This window comes from Hipposideros armiger, unplaced genomic scaffold (assembly GCF_001890085.2).
Source record: "Hipposideros armiger isolate ML-2016 unplaced genomic scaffold, ASM189008v1 scaffold_632, whole genome shotgun sequence".
Classification (NCBI taxonomy): domain Eukaryota; kingdom Metazoa; phylum Chordata; class Mammalia; order Chiroptera; family Hipposideridae; genus Hipposideros; species Hipposideros armiger.
In genome coordinates, this window is record NW_017731982.1 from 84272 (window position 1) to 101114 (window position 16843).

General features: G+C 41.0%; 1 protein-coding gene across 1 annotated transcript in view; it reads left to right on the forward strand.

Annotated features, from left to right (window-relative positions):
• The window catches only part of NTRK2 (neurotrophic receptor tyrosine kinase 2), a 180664-nt gene that overhangs the window by 27184 nt on the left and 136637 nt on the right, over positions 1-16843 (forward strand). The window contains exons 3-4 of the mRNA XM_019625496.1: positions 8735-8782; positions 14314-14502. Coding sequence (XP_019481041.1) covers positions 8735-8782; positions 14314-14502 — 237 coding nt within the window. The remainder of the gene's footprint in view (positions 1-8734; positions 8783-14313; positions 14503-16843) is intronic.

Below are 16843 nucleotides of genomic sequence, written 5' to 3' on the forward strand. Positions count from 1 at the left end.
CAATTTCCTTCCCAATGACTTGCTGCCCGTGCTCACCAACACTGCTCTGCAGAGAATTTGGGGCAAAGTTCAGGCAGTCAATCACCCAGCATTAAGACAGTGTGAACAGAAAAATTTTGTGTTTGTGCGTTGACATCACCTGCCTTCCCTAAAGGGAACTTGTGACAGCTGGAAAAAAAGAATGTTTATAGAGCATTTTCAGCTCTCACCGGGCTTGTACCGTAGAAAAAGCTTTGATATGATGCTTTTACGTCTGTCAGCTCCTATTAGTAAGCAGAGATTGTCCCTGCCTTTCTCAAAGTTCTAAGCTTGGAAACTAATTATTAGGAGTTCCAGGTTTCAATTTTGACCCGCCCAGGAACAATTGCGACTGCCTTTGTTAAAGAAAAGGCCTTCAGAATTTACAATAGATTTTAAAAACCCAACACTTTGTACAGTTTAATTGTGACTAATGAAGATATAGGCCAGCTGAATTTTCTTTGAAATAGTCCACATGTTCAAAATGAAAGAGGGACGTCGTTGGCAATTTTATTTCCTCAAAATTAAATGTTTGAAGTATGGGATCAGGACGTTTTGCCACATTCCGTGCAAGTCTAGTTTCATCTATTCCCACTTGAGCCTTCTGAACTTTGTCTGTAAAATTTAAGGCTATGTCTGTTTTTATATTTTTTTAATGCTGCAGTACAAGCTGACCAATTTTCCCTAATTAAAATAATATCTAATCTGTGGTAAGTTTCCTGGCATATAGCAAGTATTTAATAAGTACTGTTTTTTAGCACTGCTTTTGCAGAGCACAGATCCTTTTCTCAGGATGGGGATATTGTGACCCCAAAGCATCTGAGTATTATTTAGCAGGGGACAATCTAGGCCAGTTGACTGAGTGCTTTTCTTTAAATTGCACATGATCTCACATTCTCAGAATACCCTGGAAAGCTATATAAGGCCACATGGCAATCTATTTTCAGTCGTATGTGCCTAACGATTAGTACTATAGCCTGCTGGAGCTTGAGCGAGCCTTCAGTGCCATTTCTTAGCCTCTGTCTTCATGGAGTAAACTGTAAGGGTGTGTGTGGGGGATAGGGGAGAATGGCTTACCTAAGGTCATACAGTTTGTTTCTTGCAGTGTCTAGAGAGAGCCCACATGTGACATCTAGTCCAGTTCTTTATTTCACACTTGCACCTGGAGTGTTGGGTTCTAAGTTTTGCTCGCCTTTACAGGCTGTCTTCAGCAAGGCTCCACTGGAGGGCCACAAATGAAGCAGGAAAGTAGCAAATATACCTGCAAAACATAGTGGCTTTTATGTTGGGTGCATAATTTGCATATTGGCATTTTCATTAGATTTGCTGTACTTCATGTTGTCATGCTTTTAAAAAATTGTTCTAATTCATTCCTCCAACTAGCATTTATTGAGGCTCTGTGCAAGGCACTGGAGATGGTGGTGAACTACGCAGGCAAGACTGTAGCAAATACTCCGGTGTTCCACCCATATCCTCTCAGCTCTTACTGCCCCGCACTTGCCTATAGTGTTGTGTTGCAAGCACCCATGACTCTCTGCCTGAGGGCTTTCTCTTAGCCAGAAGCCCTCAGCCAATGACAGAGGGTAGTTGGAGGGTAAACGACCCAACTTCCTCACCTTTCGGATGGGGTATCTCTGAGGTTGCATTCTATACCATCTCCTTAAGCTCCACAGGAATTTGAACTCTAGCTGTCCACAGTGTAACCCACTGAAAAACATATCCATCGCGGGCTTCCCTCTCCTGCTTGTGTCACTTGCTCACTTCCCTCTTGTGTTTCCTGGATCCCTTCCTAATAAACTGTCTTCACTTGAATCTTTGTGTCAGGGTTTGTTTCCCGGGGAGCCTTGTTTAAGGCAGTCACTGACTTCCTGAAGTTCTAGTAAAGGATGTAGATGATACATAATAAATCAAATAAATAGGGTGATTTATGGTGCATGCTGAGAAGGATGAGATGACTGTGAGTGGAGAGAGCTGAGGGAGACCCTGGTTAAAGTGATGAGGTTGGGGCCCCTCCAAGGATGCGATAGTTGACCTGAAACCTGAAGGAGGAGAAGTGGTTAGGCATAAAAAGATTCAAGAAGGTGATTCTGAGAGGAGGCAAGAAGAAGTATAAAGTGAGCAGGAACAAGAAAGAGGCCACTGTGGCTGGCTGGGAAATAGAGGGGTGGGGGAACTGGGTAGGTTGGCTGAGGCCATGTCACACGGGACTCTATAATGATAGTCAGAAGTTTATACTAAATGTAACGAGAAACCTTTAAAGGATGCTAAGCAGGGAAATTCAATAATCTGATCTCGTATACTTGAAAATGATTACCCAGGCAGCTCTGTGGAGAAGAGATTAGGAGAGGCAAGAACAGAGCAGGAGTTGAGTTAGAAGGCTGCTGCAAAAATCTAGGTGACAGATGATAGATGATTCTCAGCACCCGGATCAACTGTTGATAGGGAACATGATTAAATAGCATATAAATGCAGAATACATATGCATTTATATCTTTGTCTCCGAAACCATTTATATGTACTTCAGTGGTTTTCAACATTTTGCTGTGAAGAAACCTTTGAAAATCTAGTGAAATCTGTGGACTTCCCAGAAAAATTCAAATATTCATGGATACACAATTTTGGATTTGTAATGGGGGATTGGGGAAGTTATGGAGTCAGTTAATAAAGCCTTAAAAATGAATAGATAGATAGATAGATAGATAAATTTAAGAAATAATTGACATTTAACATTATACTATTTTCAGGTATAAATATAATGATTCCATATTTGTAAATATTACAAAATGATGACCATACTAAGTCTAGGTAACATCTATCACCACACATAATTATAATTCTTTTCTTGTGATAAGAACTTTTAAGATCTCTCTTAGCAATTTTCAAATATGCAACAGTGTATTATTAACAATAGTCACCATGCTGTACATTACATCCCCAGGACTTATTTATTTTAAAACTGGAAACCTGTGCCTTTTTACCCATTTCACCCATTTCGCTCATCCTCCCACCCCCTTGCCTCTGGCAACCACCAATCTGTTATCTGTATCTATGACATTTTTTTCTCTCTCTTTTTTTAGTTTTTACATATAAGTGAGATCACATAGTATTTGTGTTTCTCTGTCTGACTTATTTCTCTGAGCATAATGTCCTCAAGCTCTATCCATGTTGAAACAAATAAGAAGATTTCCTTTTTTATGGCTGAATACTATTTCATTGTCTACATAGACTACATCTTCTTTATCCATTCATCCACTGATGCACGCTTAGGCTGCTTCCATATCTTCACTATTGTCAATCATGCTGCAGTGAACATGGGGGTGCATATATCTTTTCAAGTGTTTTCATTTCCTTTAGGTAAATACCCAGAAGTAAAATTGCTGGATCATATAGTAGTTCTATTTTTAATTTTTTGAGGAACCTCCGTACTTTTTTCCATAGTGGCTGCACCAATTTTTTTTCTCTTTGTCTAAATTAATTAGTTAGGGTAGGCATCCTACCATAGTATACAAGTCCCAAAATGGATAATGGTTCCAATATAATAGTTTATTTCTTGCATTTGAATGAGAGTTGGAGGATAAATAACTCAGCTTCACTGAACCTCAGTAGAATAACTCAGTTTCTAAACTGTCTACACTCACCAAACAATTCTGGGAGAATTAGCAGAGACTTTTTCTGCTATCTTCAAGTCATAACTTCCAAGTTTGATGTAAGTGTTGGCTTCATTCTGGAAAGGTAGAAGGGGAAAGAAGTCTTGATGGGCCAGGCTGGGAAGTGGTACCCATCACTCTGCTCACCATCCATTGGCTAGAATTTAATGGTATGTCCACAACTGACTACTAGAAGGGCTTGGGAATGTCGTCTAGGTGTGGGCCCAGGAAAAAAAATGGAAATAAAGATTTCAGAGAGCAGCTAGCAGTTTCAGCTAAAACACACATATTTTTCTTTATAGTTGTCACATTGGAGGCGTCCAGTGTTACTTGGAGAACAGTAACAATAAGTCATATTAAAAGTTTGAGGGAAGGGAAAGGATGAAGCCAATGAAGGTTGGTCAGGAGGATTCTAGAACCCTTTGCATCATGATTCCCACAACCAATTTAACTCAAAGCAAACCCGATTCCTTGTCTGCGAATATGAGACTTACATAAAGGTTGTGTCCTTCAGTGAAAGATGAAGATTAAATTGAAGTGGAAACTTGGCCCTACACTACATTGTTCAGTGGCCTCAGGAACTGGAATTAATTTGAAGCAAACTATTACTCACTCTGATTATGTATCATTTGGAAAGGGAGATGATTATATTGTCAGTAAAGTGATCCTTTGCATTCGTTTCCCCTCCATTCCAATGACCAGTCCTCCTAGCTCTTTGTTTGAGGTAATAGGCAACCAGCCACTCTGTGAAGCACTCATGAAGTGTGTACTTTGAGCTCAGCAGTGTCTGGTCCACACTTTCCCTGCAGCGAGGCAGCTGAGAGCTCCTTTTTCATGAGTCCTTTAGGGGGTGTGGTCATAAGAAGTTGGGAGTGAAGGACATTTCTGTCAGTGGATCATATTTTCCCATTTGCTTCCATTAAAATGTTAAAGATTCTTTTCTTGGGGGTGGAGAGTGGTGAGTCTTGCCTTAAAATATAAAGAAATGACGTTTGGGAACACAGCACATTTTAATTTCTCCAGAGTTACAAGCGAAGAAAGCTGAATTTTCTCCTAACATACTAAAGGATTTTTCCAAAATGTAAAAAAGAAAAAAATCCAGAAATTGCATTCTCTGGAGATCAGAACTCTTTTAACAATCATGTTTCGTGTTTGTGCAAGTCAGCACCCACAGGGAGGATTGGATTTCTCCGCATTGCCTGTTTCTCGCTCCTTCCTCTGATTGTCTCGCTGGCATCATAAATATTCCTTTTCAACCCCCTAAATTTTAGCTGTTTCCTTTGGGAGATGTTTAAAAACCAGTCCTTATTGCCATTTATTTTATTTAGTTTAAGTCCCATTTTAGAGTTGTTAGTGCGTTAATGTGCAAATTTTTTTTCTACATTTCTCTTCTCTGGTCAGGGAGGATTGAACTTTCCTCAATATAAGATGGATTTAATTGGTTAATTTCATAATTTAGAGTGTTTGTTGGTCTAGATTCCAAAAGGAGGAGTTACGTTAAGCTCATTGCAACTACATTTGCTTTTGAAGGAGCTCTTTATTTTGCAGTGAGTAAAGTGTCTCTTATTAAAACAGAAAATAAAAGAATGTTTGGCAGGACTCTCCCAATGGGTGAAACATCACAGGAAATTGAGAAATTGATTCTTTTTGGCCTTGTGGGAAAATTTTGCTGGTGAAATTGAGTATTGAGGTTTTAAGACTACTGCTTAAATCCATCCAGAATGAGCTGTGGAACAAAGCACAGCTTCAGGGGGGTGTGGCAGAGGTATCAATGTGACCTTGCTATGTGTGGTCCGTTAAATTGTCCAAGTCCTCTGGGACATGGTCAAAAAGATTGTATTCTCTTTCACGTAATAATTGTGTTATTGGTAAAGATAACTTAGAAATGTTTTAGCAATTTAGGAAGAAGTTTGTCCAAAGTTAGCCTCAGTTGGATGCCTTTTCATTTGTTCCTGCAAGAATGGGCACTTTGCGTGCCCAAACGAGAAATGTGTCCTAGGCACAGCACCTGGGTTCTGTGTCCCAGTTAAACTGTGGGTTCTTGAACTTGGGCCAATCTACTTCAGACCTACTACTGAGGTCTGAACACTGGTCCTTACATAGACACCTTATTTGGGATTTGTGCCCCCCACACCGGTGCTGTCAGTTTAACCCCCTAATCCTGTTTCCCTTCTAAATTCCTTGGAGACATGGTGGGCAGCAGTAGCATCCCGAAACTTCACTGTTCACTTCCCATATTTCCCTCAACTTGCAGCCTTATCACCATGTCCTACTGGTTTCCCTAAACATGCCTGACAGCCATCCCCTTCTCTCCCCGGTCCCGTATCCCCAACACCTGGCCCAGGCCACAATTCTCTCATGCCTTGATTCCTCTAGAAGCTTCCTTAACCAGTCTCTTGCCCTCAGTCTTGCCCTCTCATGATCCCGTTTGTACCCTGTAGCCAAGATGATTTGTTTAAAATTAATCTTGATCATGTTATTGCCTGGCTTGAGATTTTTTTTAATTTGTTTTGGGGGGGGTGTGTATGGGGGGCAGGGGCTACCTGTAATTTTCATTATAGAATCCAAACTCTTGGCTTGGCCCTTGCCTTTTTTCTCAGTTCCCTCCCCTTTTCCAGCTGCATCAGCCCTGTGACATAGGCAGCAACCCCCACACTAGCCATAACTGGACTACTTGCGCTGAGAATGACCCCTCTGCTTTCTCCATTTGTGGCTAATTCTAACCCATTGTCCAGAAACTAGAGAACTCGCCTTTGACCCATACTCCTCCCCATTGGGATAGGGGCCCGTCCACCCTGGACATACTTCTAGGGTAGCCGATCTTTGATTGGAAACTCTATGAGGGCAGGCCATGCAGCTTATTTTTCTTTGAATCTTCTTCTATGCCTGTTGAATAAATAAATGAGAATGCATGACTACTTAGAGTATGTCTCTATACATCAAATTGAATCCTGATTGTAACATTGTAAATTTTGGCTACTTTTGGAAAGGCAACTATGAAAGAATAAGAAAAAAACACACACCTGGATTTGGCATCAGAAGGCTGAGTCACTATGAGCTGTGACCTTTGCTAAGTCTGTTGGCCTTTCTGAGTCTCAATTCCTTGTCAATGAACAAAGGATAATATGTTACAGGGTTTGGCTGAGGACCAAGGGAGAAGTGACTGGGGCAGGGAGAGGGACTTGGGGAATTACAATGACTGCATGAGCGTTATCTGCCTTATTCTCTCCATATCTAAAGTTCTCCTTACTGCACCCATGATGAACACTAGCCTAGGAAATGTGGGGTGCAAGTAGTTTCATGTGGCACAGGTCAGGGGTGGGTATTTTCCAGGTCTCTGTTGAGTTAGGTGGAGACATGCCAATGGCAGGATGGAAGTAGCTTTCCCGTTGGAAATACCCTCTTACCTTCCCATACACTGTTGATGAAAGTCAGATCAGTGGGAAAGCAATTTGATTACACGTGTTGAGAACCTTAGCCATACTCATCCCTTTTGACCCAGTAATTCCATTTCTAAGATTTACCTTGAGGGAATGATTTTTGAAAACCCCCGTTTTAGGAACCTAAGAGGAGTAGATGTTTCTTGAAGTTGTGTTTATTACAGTTAATGATCAAAAGTAATCTGAAATGTGTAATCAGTGAGGGGCTGCTATGGCACTGCCCTTCAGTGGGTTTTCTGTAAGACAGAAACACAATTTTGAAAAACAATGCTCAGGTGAAAAAAACAGCCTTAAAACAAATCCAACCAACAGTTTAATTAAAACTATGGCAATCACATGAATACAGAAAACAAAAAGTGACGGTAGTAAAATACACTCCGTTTTGAAAGAGATTAGTCGTAGCTAAGAAATCCACAGGCTTAGCCCTGCCCCACTAGACCAAGGACTCGGTGAATGAGGTTCACTGTCTTCTGTGCACAACAATCTTTATTTGGCATTGGACAGAGGCCAGACCTTCATCCTGTCTTCTAAAATCTGGAAGAAAGCATTCAAAGCAATACCAATCAGAAGTAGAATTCGACTCAGTTTGGAGAACGGAAATTCTAGAATACCAGGGAAGGGCTAAATATATTTGAAAAAAAAAAAAAAGTAATCATGACAACTTGTAAGGCATTTTTTTGAGTGTGCAGAGGGTTTTATTAATATATACATTGTTTCATTTAAATTGGCTCTTCTATGTAGCTTTTTAATCCCACTGCCTGTTAAAATCGCTACAGATCTAAAGAGCTGAACAACACCGTTACTTACTGGGGCTCCATTCCCTTTATTGGCCTTATATCCAGGAATACAGAATTCTGTGCAGAATTAGAACCCAGTGGAAATTACCTACAAGGGAACAGTCGGGCCCAGGTAACAAATAGGCATTTCACTGTGGCTTTGTTCACTGGAGGACCTCCAAACATCTGGCAGGCCTTTCCTGACATGTGCCCATGGAGCCTTATGCTGCATGAGGCACAGAGCTGGTGTGAGCCGTCCACTGTGACACATGTCAGTCATAGAATCCATGTAGAATTAAGGTCCCCCCACCCCTTTTTTTTTTCTTGAATCCGCATCGAGCCCAAGTGTTAGTTCCATGTGACACATCCAGAGAAGTGTCAGTTCTCCCATGGGAGTCCTTGCCTGTTTCTCTTTTACTGCCTGTCTCAGCTCCAGAAAAGGCCTGTTTTCTGTTCTTGTTTTCCCATACGGCTGTGGTTCAGAACCGTAGTGCATTTGTCAGGTGCATTGTGTGTTTCACCCCTGCAGCTTTCCTGTTGGATGAGTCAATACTTAGGGTGAAGAAAGAAAGTGAGACAGAAAGAAAGCTACTCAGAGCTGTTAACCTGAGTTTAGGCCATTTTCTTGAAGACAGGCTGCTGCCGCCTATCTGATTTCAACCTCCATGTTCTCAGGATGAGAAATAAATCTTTACAAAAAAAGAAATCCTAGAGTTAGCTATTTGAGAGTAAGCTTCAGGCCTCCATGGAGCGTTCTGAGGGCATTTGAGTTATTTTACTAAGGACAGTGCTGAATACCCCTGGGTTACGCTTCTCTTTCGAAGTTTATTTTATGTTTTGTTGTGGTTTTCAGATTTCTCATGGTTTGGATTTGGGAAAGTAAAATCAAGACAAGGGATTGGTAAGTAGTTCTCACTCCTTCTTTGGCTAAGTAACGAGCTTGTGTTTAATTTGGCTGAAACTGCTTAGGCCCTCTTCATGCTTGTTGGCGCTTGTTCACTTTCTGTGTTCCTGGTTTCTGATTTGCTGAAGAAAGAGGCCTAGAATTTTTCCAGAACAGGCATCACTGTTGCTAATCGAGTTCAGTAAATGGTTCTGTGTTTTTGAAGTCAACTTGTTTTTATCCTATGGGGAAGTGTCGACCATCACCCAGCTAGCTGTAGGTTGTCGATGCATTTTTGAGGAAGTTAATAAAATGCAACTATACTACAGCTGCATGCACAGCTAAGTTGACTGAATATTCAAGCTGGAAAAGTGTGGCTCTTAACTTTCTCCCATTGGCCAAAATGTAATCAGTCTCAGAATTGGTTAATCAGTGGTTCGTTTATGATCATTTCTCTTTCAAAGCAAGACTAATGTCCAGATGCTATGACTGGTACTTGATTGCATTCTATCCCTTGCATTCAGACTATGTGCTGACAGTGGAAAAGCAGAGTGTGCAGCTACCAGATGACTGTAGAGAGTATATTGCATCTCTGGGATTGAAATCAGGTGTGATCTCCAGGGATTTCCAATATGTGCAGTATTTCCTGTAGGTATAGAGACAATGGACAGGAATTACTTAGAAGGCAAGAAAAGACAGACTTCCTTCCCTTTTGCATGTGCCTTTCCAAGATCTGGCCATCTTGGGTATCCGTTAATTAGCATTTATTTTGGTAGCAGTGTTGGCTATCGGTAAAATTGCAAAGTAGGGGAGGTATACCAGTGTTACGAAGCCTTTCAGTTCCAAGCCATCTGCTTCATACATGCTCATCCAGCCATACAAGGAACCCATTTCCTTTCCCTTTTTGAGCCTGGTATCTGTCACCCTGACCCATAACTAGCCCCATGAATTCCAAGGGAAAAGCTCTTAAACAGTAAAGGGAAAGTGGAGATGTGGTAAAGATGGAACATTAAGCTCAACCAGTTCAGGGTTTGTTGGTGACTCTCCAGGGGCAGATTTCAGATATGGCTGAACGGAGACATTTTGAGATACCAGAGAGTGTCCTGCTGGCCAATCTTAAAGGTGTCGTATGTTACGGCTTGTGGTGTGTGTGTGTGTGTGTGTGTGTGTGTGTGTGTGTGTGTGTGTGTGGTGGCGGTGGGGCGGGAAGAGTCAGGTAATCAACACTTCAACAACAGCCCTGTGAGACGGGGCCTTCCTTCCACTAAATAGCCAATGACTGTAACCGCTTAAACATTTTTGAGGCCAGTTTGCCCTGCAGAGAGGTGCTGGTTCCTGGGAAGCTTCAAAGACAGGTTTCGCCCTTTTAGGCCACAATAGAGTTCTTCAGAATTGTGCTTTCAGCTATAGTTCACCAGAAGTGCTGCTGCTTTAAAATGTTGGTTCAGTTATTATTCAGGTATAAGGAGGCTGATAGGTCAGGAGACGGCGGCCACCGGAAAGATAGTTCGTTACCCACAGCTCCCAAGAGAAGAGGGCATGGCACATCTCAGGGGGCCACATGGGGCCACATTGGGTCAATCAAGAGGCAGAGGGAGTAAGGGGAAAACGTGGACAAGAGCCTTTTTGTGGTTTCCTCAGGAAGGAGTGGGCGAGGCGGGATAAGCAGGTTTAGGATTAGTAGCCTAGAGTGTGATAGCTTGATAAGGAATGTGGTTGAGGTATAGGTTATGGATTAGTTTGTTTGTATATGAAAGATACGCTCTCAGGCAAGATTTTTTCCTATCTGTAGCAACTTGCTAATCCTGGACAGGTCAGTTCCCTCCAGGGTCATCAAGACCCCAGATATTGAAACTTCAGAATACAGAAAATAAAAGACAAGCTTAATCCAGCTCTTCAACAACAAGGATCTCTCTTCTCACTTCGATGGCATTGTTGGTCGTGAGGGAAGGAAACTCCTTTCCCAGAGGATCCTTACTGGTTCTTATCACAGGAAAATAAGTCTAGGTTAGGCTTAGGAAGGTTCGTAAGGTCTTAGATGTAGACTATGTTACCGAGATGTGCGGATAAAAGAAAAATGCCTCTTTGCACCTGAGATATATTAAAAGAAAAATAGGCTAAATCTGTTTCCAGGCATAACTCACATTTGTCAGTTCTGTAATTAGAACTATCTACCCCAAACTCAGCCAACTGCACATACCCGGCAATTTAAAACTTTGAGTTAATTGTATAAGACATTTTCTCAAGTCCTCATCTGAATTTCTTACAAGGCACTGTGATGTGCCCCTGACTCTTCTTCTCTGTATTTTTGTGGTGTCTCCTCAAGCACGTGCACAGACATGCAATGACACATCGCGTGACATGCACAGGCAAGCTGCTGTCAAATTATATAGACAGCCATTGTCCCCGCTGAGAGCTTTCCCCCTTCCCCACTTTGCTGAGCTCCATTAGATCAAAATGTTCATAGAAAAATGGGTTGAATCGCTGCAACCCTGCCAGCCACATCAATCTTCCAGCGTTTGGAACATCAATAATGAAGAAAACAGCACTTGAAATAATATTGTAATTGATAAATTGTTGAGGTCTATGTGTTTCTCTGATTTGTCAACAGCAACCTTCTAAAAAGTGAAATGGCTTTTGAAAAATGACCTCTGGTGCTTTACATTCACTGCTCCTATGCTTGACCCATATCCCACCCCCCAACCCCTCCCCATCNACCCCCCACTTCCCCAACAGAGAGTGCATTTCCTTTTGATCTGTTACCTCAGAGTCAAGAGTTTAATCTGAGGCCAGGGGAAGGAAAAGATGTCCTTCAGAGGAAGGGAAGCAAAGAGCAAGTCTCTCTGTTGAACTCTTTAAGTTAGGGCCCCACTGTATCCACAGCTGATGATTCAGAGCCCAGATTCCTGGAGGAATCTCAACATTATCTTCTAGGTATCAACCCCTTCCAAAATGATGAAATGCTGCAGGAATGTTGATAATCTGACCTGGGCCAAAAGAAATCAGAGACAAAGGCAGCTGGGCTCAGTGCATTTCTAATCATTGCAGGGGCTCCAGAAACAAATAGTGCTGGCCTGCTGACAGCATGTGGAGTATTTGAACATGACAGCCCCTGCATTTCTGAGGGTAAATGTGCAGCCTGGAATCTGTTGAGAAATGTGTGGCCTTGACTGCACCCCACTCGGGGAACTCAGGCAGTAGCCTGCTTGGGTAACCCACAAAGGAGGGAACATCAGGACAGAGTCAGGGAGCCAGCAGTGGGAAGGTTTTATTGACAAGATGCAGAAACCTCAGCACAACACTTTCCATCTCTAGATTTAAGCTCTGGGTGACCTAGGCCTGTCAGGAAACAAATCATAAAACAGGGATGGTTAAGGATGTTAGGAAGAACTTGTCTTTATTCTTGGCAGAATTTCTGCTCTTTGCTAATGCTGGTGAGCTAGGCACAAGACAAGCACAACTAGGGAGCTTGCTTTCACGTGGAGTATTCTGTGGCTTCTAAATTGGCTGTGTGAGGACTTGTGTGCAGAATTAAGTCAGAGTGTATCATTAAAGGCATCTTAAATGCACATCCCCTTGAGAGAATGCTTTAAAAAATTACCTATAATAGCAGTTGGCTGCCTCCTGCATAGTTTGTTTAAGATTCAGCTAGCTGGGGAATGTCCAATTGTTATCACTACATACTGTGATAATCCCCATATGAGGGGAAAATGGATCTTGGATTGGGGGATGGATTACTATGATATTTCATAGGGGGCTTAAAAATGTATGACACAACGACTTTTGTTTTTAGAATTGCAATGCTTCTCATTGAAATTGTTAAGCGTGAGAGAAGAGGGAAAGAATGAATGGAGGTGCTGAAACATGCATCCTGGAGGGTTGGATGAAAACATGTTCCCTTGCTCAGGAAGTAGTGATTCAGACTTTCCCTAGGACACATTTGCCTTGGCTGTGTATTCAATTCTGCCTTTTCACTGCCTTCCCTTTGTCTTTCCCTCTTATCCCCTCCTTTCGATCTTCCTCTTGGCTTATGCCAGGGGCCCTGGCCAGTAGTTGTTTTCTGTGGGACCCTGCACCTATTCAGTTCCCTGCAAAAATATATGTCTAGGGGGCTTTGTCTACTTTTCATGTATGGAGGGTCTATTGTGAGCTACCGGGATCTTAATTGTTTTGAAGCTTCCGTATAGACCTTTATCTTCATGAATCTATTTTTTATTGCAACAGTATAGGTTGAATGGTCAATGGATAAATTGTTTAGACAAGACACAGTAGACTGTATTTATGGGCATATACATCCTGAGACTCTGGACTAGAAAATTAAAGTGTTCTATGAAAAAATGCTATAGTTATTGCTTTAGTATAAAGACATCTGTGGAATGACTCTATAAATAATATTAAGGGTAAAGGCAAAGCAGGTAAATTGTCATGGGATTGAGCCATTATTCTGTAGGCAAAAGTGGTGCAGCTACTGACAGAATATACAGAGAGAGGGACGCAGTAATAAAATAGTTTAACGTAATTCCAGTTTACCTGTTGTAAGTTCATTTAGTTATACCTAGTATCAATTCATACCCATGAAGCGTATTTAAATTTATAATACATCTTTATATCAGTAGTCTCATTCCCGTCTCATAGAATAACAAGCAGATATCATTTTGCACATTTGACAGATGTAATTGGATGTAGAGGTACAAAGAAGGTGAGTGACCTCACCAGAGCGGAGAAAGGAACTCAGATCTTTGAACTCCAAGTACATCTTTCAGTACACAGTGAAACAGAATCCTAGATTTATGCTGGAGTTTCAATGAGAAAGTGTTCTAAAGATGTTCAGAGAACAGAGAGGGAAGCTGTATATTAAATTACAGAACAAGGAAGGAAAGAAATTGGAACCCTCAAACATTGCTGGTGGGGAATATAAAATGGTACAGCCAGCCACTTTGGAAAACATTTTGGCAGTTCCTCAAAATGTGAAACATAGAGTTACCATATGACCCAGCAAGTCTACCCAAAAGAAATGAAAACGCATGTCCACACAAAATCTTGTACATAAATGCTCATAGCAGCTTTATTCATGATAGCCAAAAAGTTTAAACATCTCAAATGTTCATCAATTGATGAATGGGTTAACAAAATGTGGCATGTCCATATATAATGATATTATTTGGAAATAAAAAGGTATAAAATAACGACACATGTTACAACGTGAATGGACCTTAAAAACATTATGCTAAGTGAAAGAAGTCTGTCCCAAAAGGTCACATATTGTTTGATTCCATTTACATGGAAGTTCCAGAATAGGTAAATCCATAGCGATAGAAACTAAATTTATGGCTGTGTAGGGCTGAGATTGGGGAGAATGGGGAGCGACAGCCAACTGGGATGATGAAAATATCCTAAAATTGGATTGTAGTAATGGTTGCACAACTCTCTGAATATGCTAACACCCACTGAATTGTACACTTTAAATGGGTGCATTTTATGTATGTGAATTATAGATCAACAAAGACATTTAAAAATCACAGAAGTATATGTATTTTTTCCAACTCCAGGTCCAGCTTCAGTTATCAGCAATGATGATGACTCTGCTAGCCCCCTCCACCACATCTCCAATGGGAGTAATACCCCATCATCTTCAGAGGGTGGCCCTGATGCCGTCATTATTGGAATGACCAAGATCCCTGTCATTGAAAATCCCCAGTACTTTGGCATCACCAACAGTCAACTCAAGCCAGACACATGTAAGTACAGCTGTTTATACTTATTGGCCCATTTGCTGCATAGCTGTATCAACAAGTGTGTTTATCAGAGTCCCTGACAAGGATGACTCGGGGGAGGGGGCAGTGAAAAGTCTGAGGATTCTTGGGACTTTGGGACCATGGACTAGATCCTTTAGTTTGTTGCTTATGAAATTCTTAGGGCATGTCTTCTGCTGGGCTTGGAACTGTGGGAAGTTACTGACTTCTCTTGGGATTCATTTTCCAAAACCATTTGTCAACATGAAGTTGGAATCAAGGCATGCTTATCTTGAAAAATATAGAGACAGAAACCAGAAGTATCACTAGAATGCACATATATCAGTTACAGAAGACAGGCAATTGGTGAGATTTAAATTTGCTTTCGAAAATAATTCAAATAGGCACTATAGATAGTGAGGAGGCACAATGTTGCATACAGGTAGTATCAATTCCAGTAGTTCTGTATTCTTTGTTCAGTCCTAGTTCCCAGTATGAGACATGCTGTGATGTCTTGATAGCAAAGAGACATCACAACAGATGGTGTACACGTTAACTATGCTGACTTATATTTTCAGAACCAAATTAACCCATTAGCCTGTGCTGGAAGCTTGAAATTTTTTTCAGCGATTCTTATTCTATTTTCTGAGCCATTGCTCAAATGTGTAATAAATGGAGCAGGGCCTTAAGAACAACAAAAAATAAAACCACATTGGACAAACAGGCCTATGACATTGCAACTCCAGGCCTTCCCTCACACATGAATAAGGGGCTATGAAAGTTAGAATATCAGGTGGCCCAGGCCCAAGGGGTTCCCTGGTGCTGAGTAAGGGGTACCTTCTCTCTATTTGCGTGTTCTCACCCCATCTTAAATGCTGTTCTCCTGTGCTGCCTCAGAGGTAAGGTGGGACTATTGCAAGGTTAGGATTTGGAAGCTGACTTTCCATTGAGAACTCTAATGGAATAAGAAGGCTTAGCAATGAGTATTAGATCTTTTCATATATAAGGAAAATATGTGTATCTTTTTTTCCCTTTGTATTCATTCAAATTTATCCCAAGGTATGTTTGATACTGGATTTAAGTTTAATCGTTAGGAAGAACAGTACTATAAGCTTGTAATGTGTGAAACTGGACTCCACCCTAGATTTCAGATGAATGTGAAAAGATAAATAGAACAGCAGATGTGAAGAATATTGAGCTTCTTGAAATACAAGGTATCAATTGAAATCAAGGTATTATTAATTCTAATGTTGTCATTATGGTGTGTATACAAGATGTGTGGAGGCATTGCTTAAAAGTTGCATTCTTTGTTGAGATAAGCATCCTCCAAAGGTCCTTGAAATAGCCTGCATAAGGTAAAGCAGGATATCATGATGGGAGAATCTGCCATCATTTTGATTTTTCTCCCTAGGAACAGAGTACATTGTCACCAACAGTATCAGGCTGTATAATGTACTTCAGTTAGCCTGAGGCTGTATTATAATTGAGGTTGACTAAAATCAACCTGTCCTCAAGTTTGCTCCCCTTTGTCAATGGAGGAAAGATAAAAGGTGAATAATTAAGCAGATAGCATCGGCCCAAGAAGCCCAATATGAGAAAATGAACACATGAGCAAGAAAGCAAACAAACAAAAACAAATGGGAGATTTTATATATATATATATATATATATATATATATATGGACTAGATGGCTGCGGAGTCTGTGGTTCTATCTAGAAGTGCTTTTTACCTTTAGAAATCCTACAAGAAAGTTTCCAAAGGTAGTTTCCTTAAGCTAGAGTCCGTGGAGATTTTTGAAAAGGTGTTGGGCTAGACATTTTTATTATTTGGGGGGAGTCTTGGTTTTGTGGCTCAGCCACTCTATGCCACCTTTCTTCGAAGGACTTGGAAGAGACTTGAGGAGCTCAGCAGTCCCCTGTCAGCTTTTGTCCTCTACTGGAGAGATCCAGGCCATCGCTTCTCCATTTGGTGATTCCTATCTTAGACGGACTTGCTGGGCCATCCTTACTGAGCTCAGTGTTTTCAGCCACTCAGTATCTTATATCCAAAGACATTTTCTTTCTTCTAGGCTTTAAGCCATATGCTCTTTCATAATTTGAACACTTAAAAACCACACATCTTCTATGAATTCTTTTTCAAAGAAATAGGAATGAAGAAGCAATATACTTCTCTTCTTCCCTTCAACCTTTCTAAATGTCATTCTTTAGCCCATAAATATTTTTCTTTATCTTCAATGTATCTGTGGCCTTTTGTTGCGCTGAGTATGACCACTCTCATGTACTCATATATGCTTCTGTAGTCTTTTTAGGTTAGATTGTAAGCTCCTAGAGAGCAGAAACAATATCT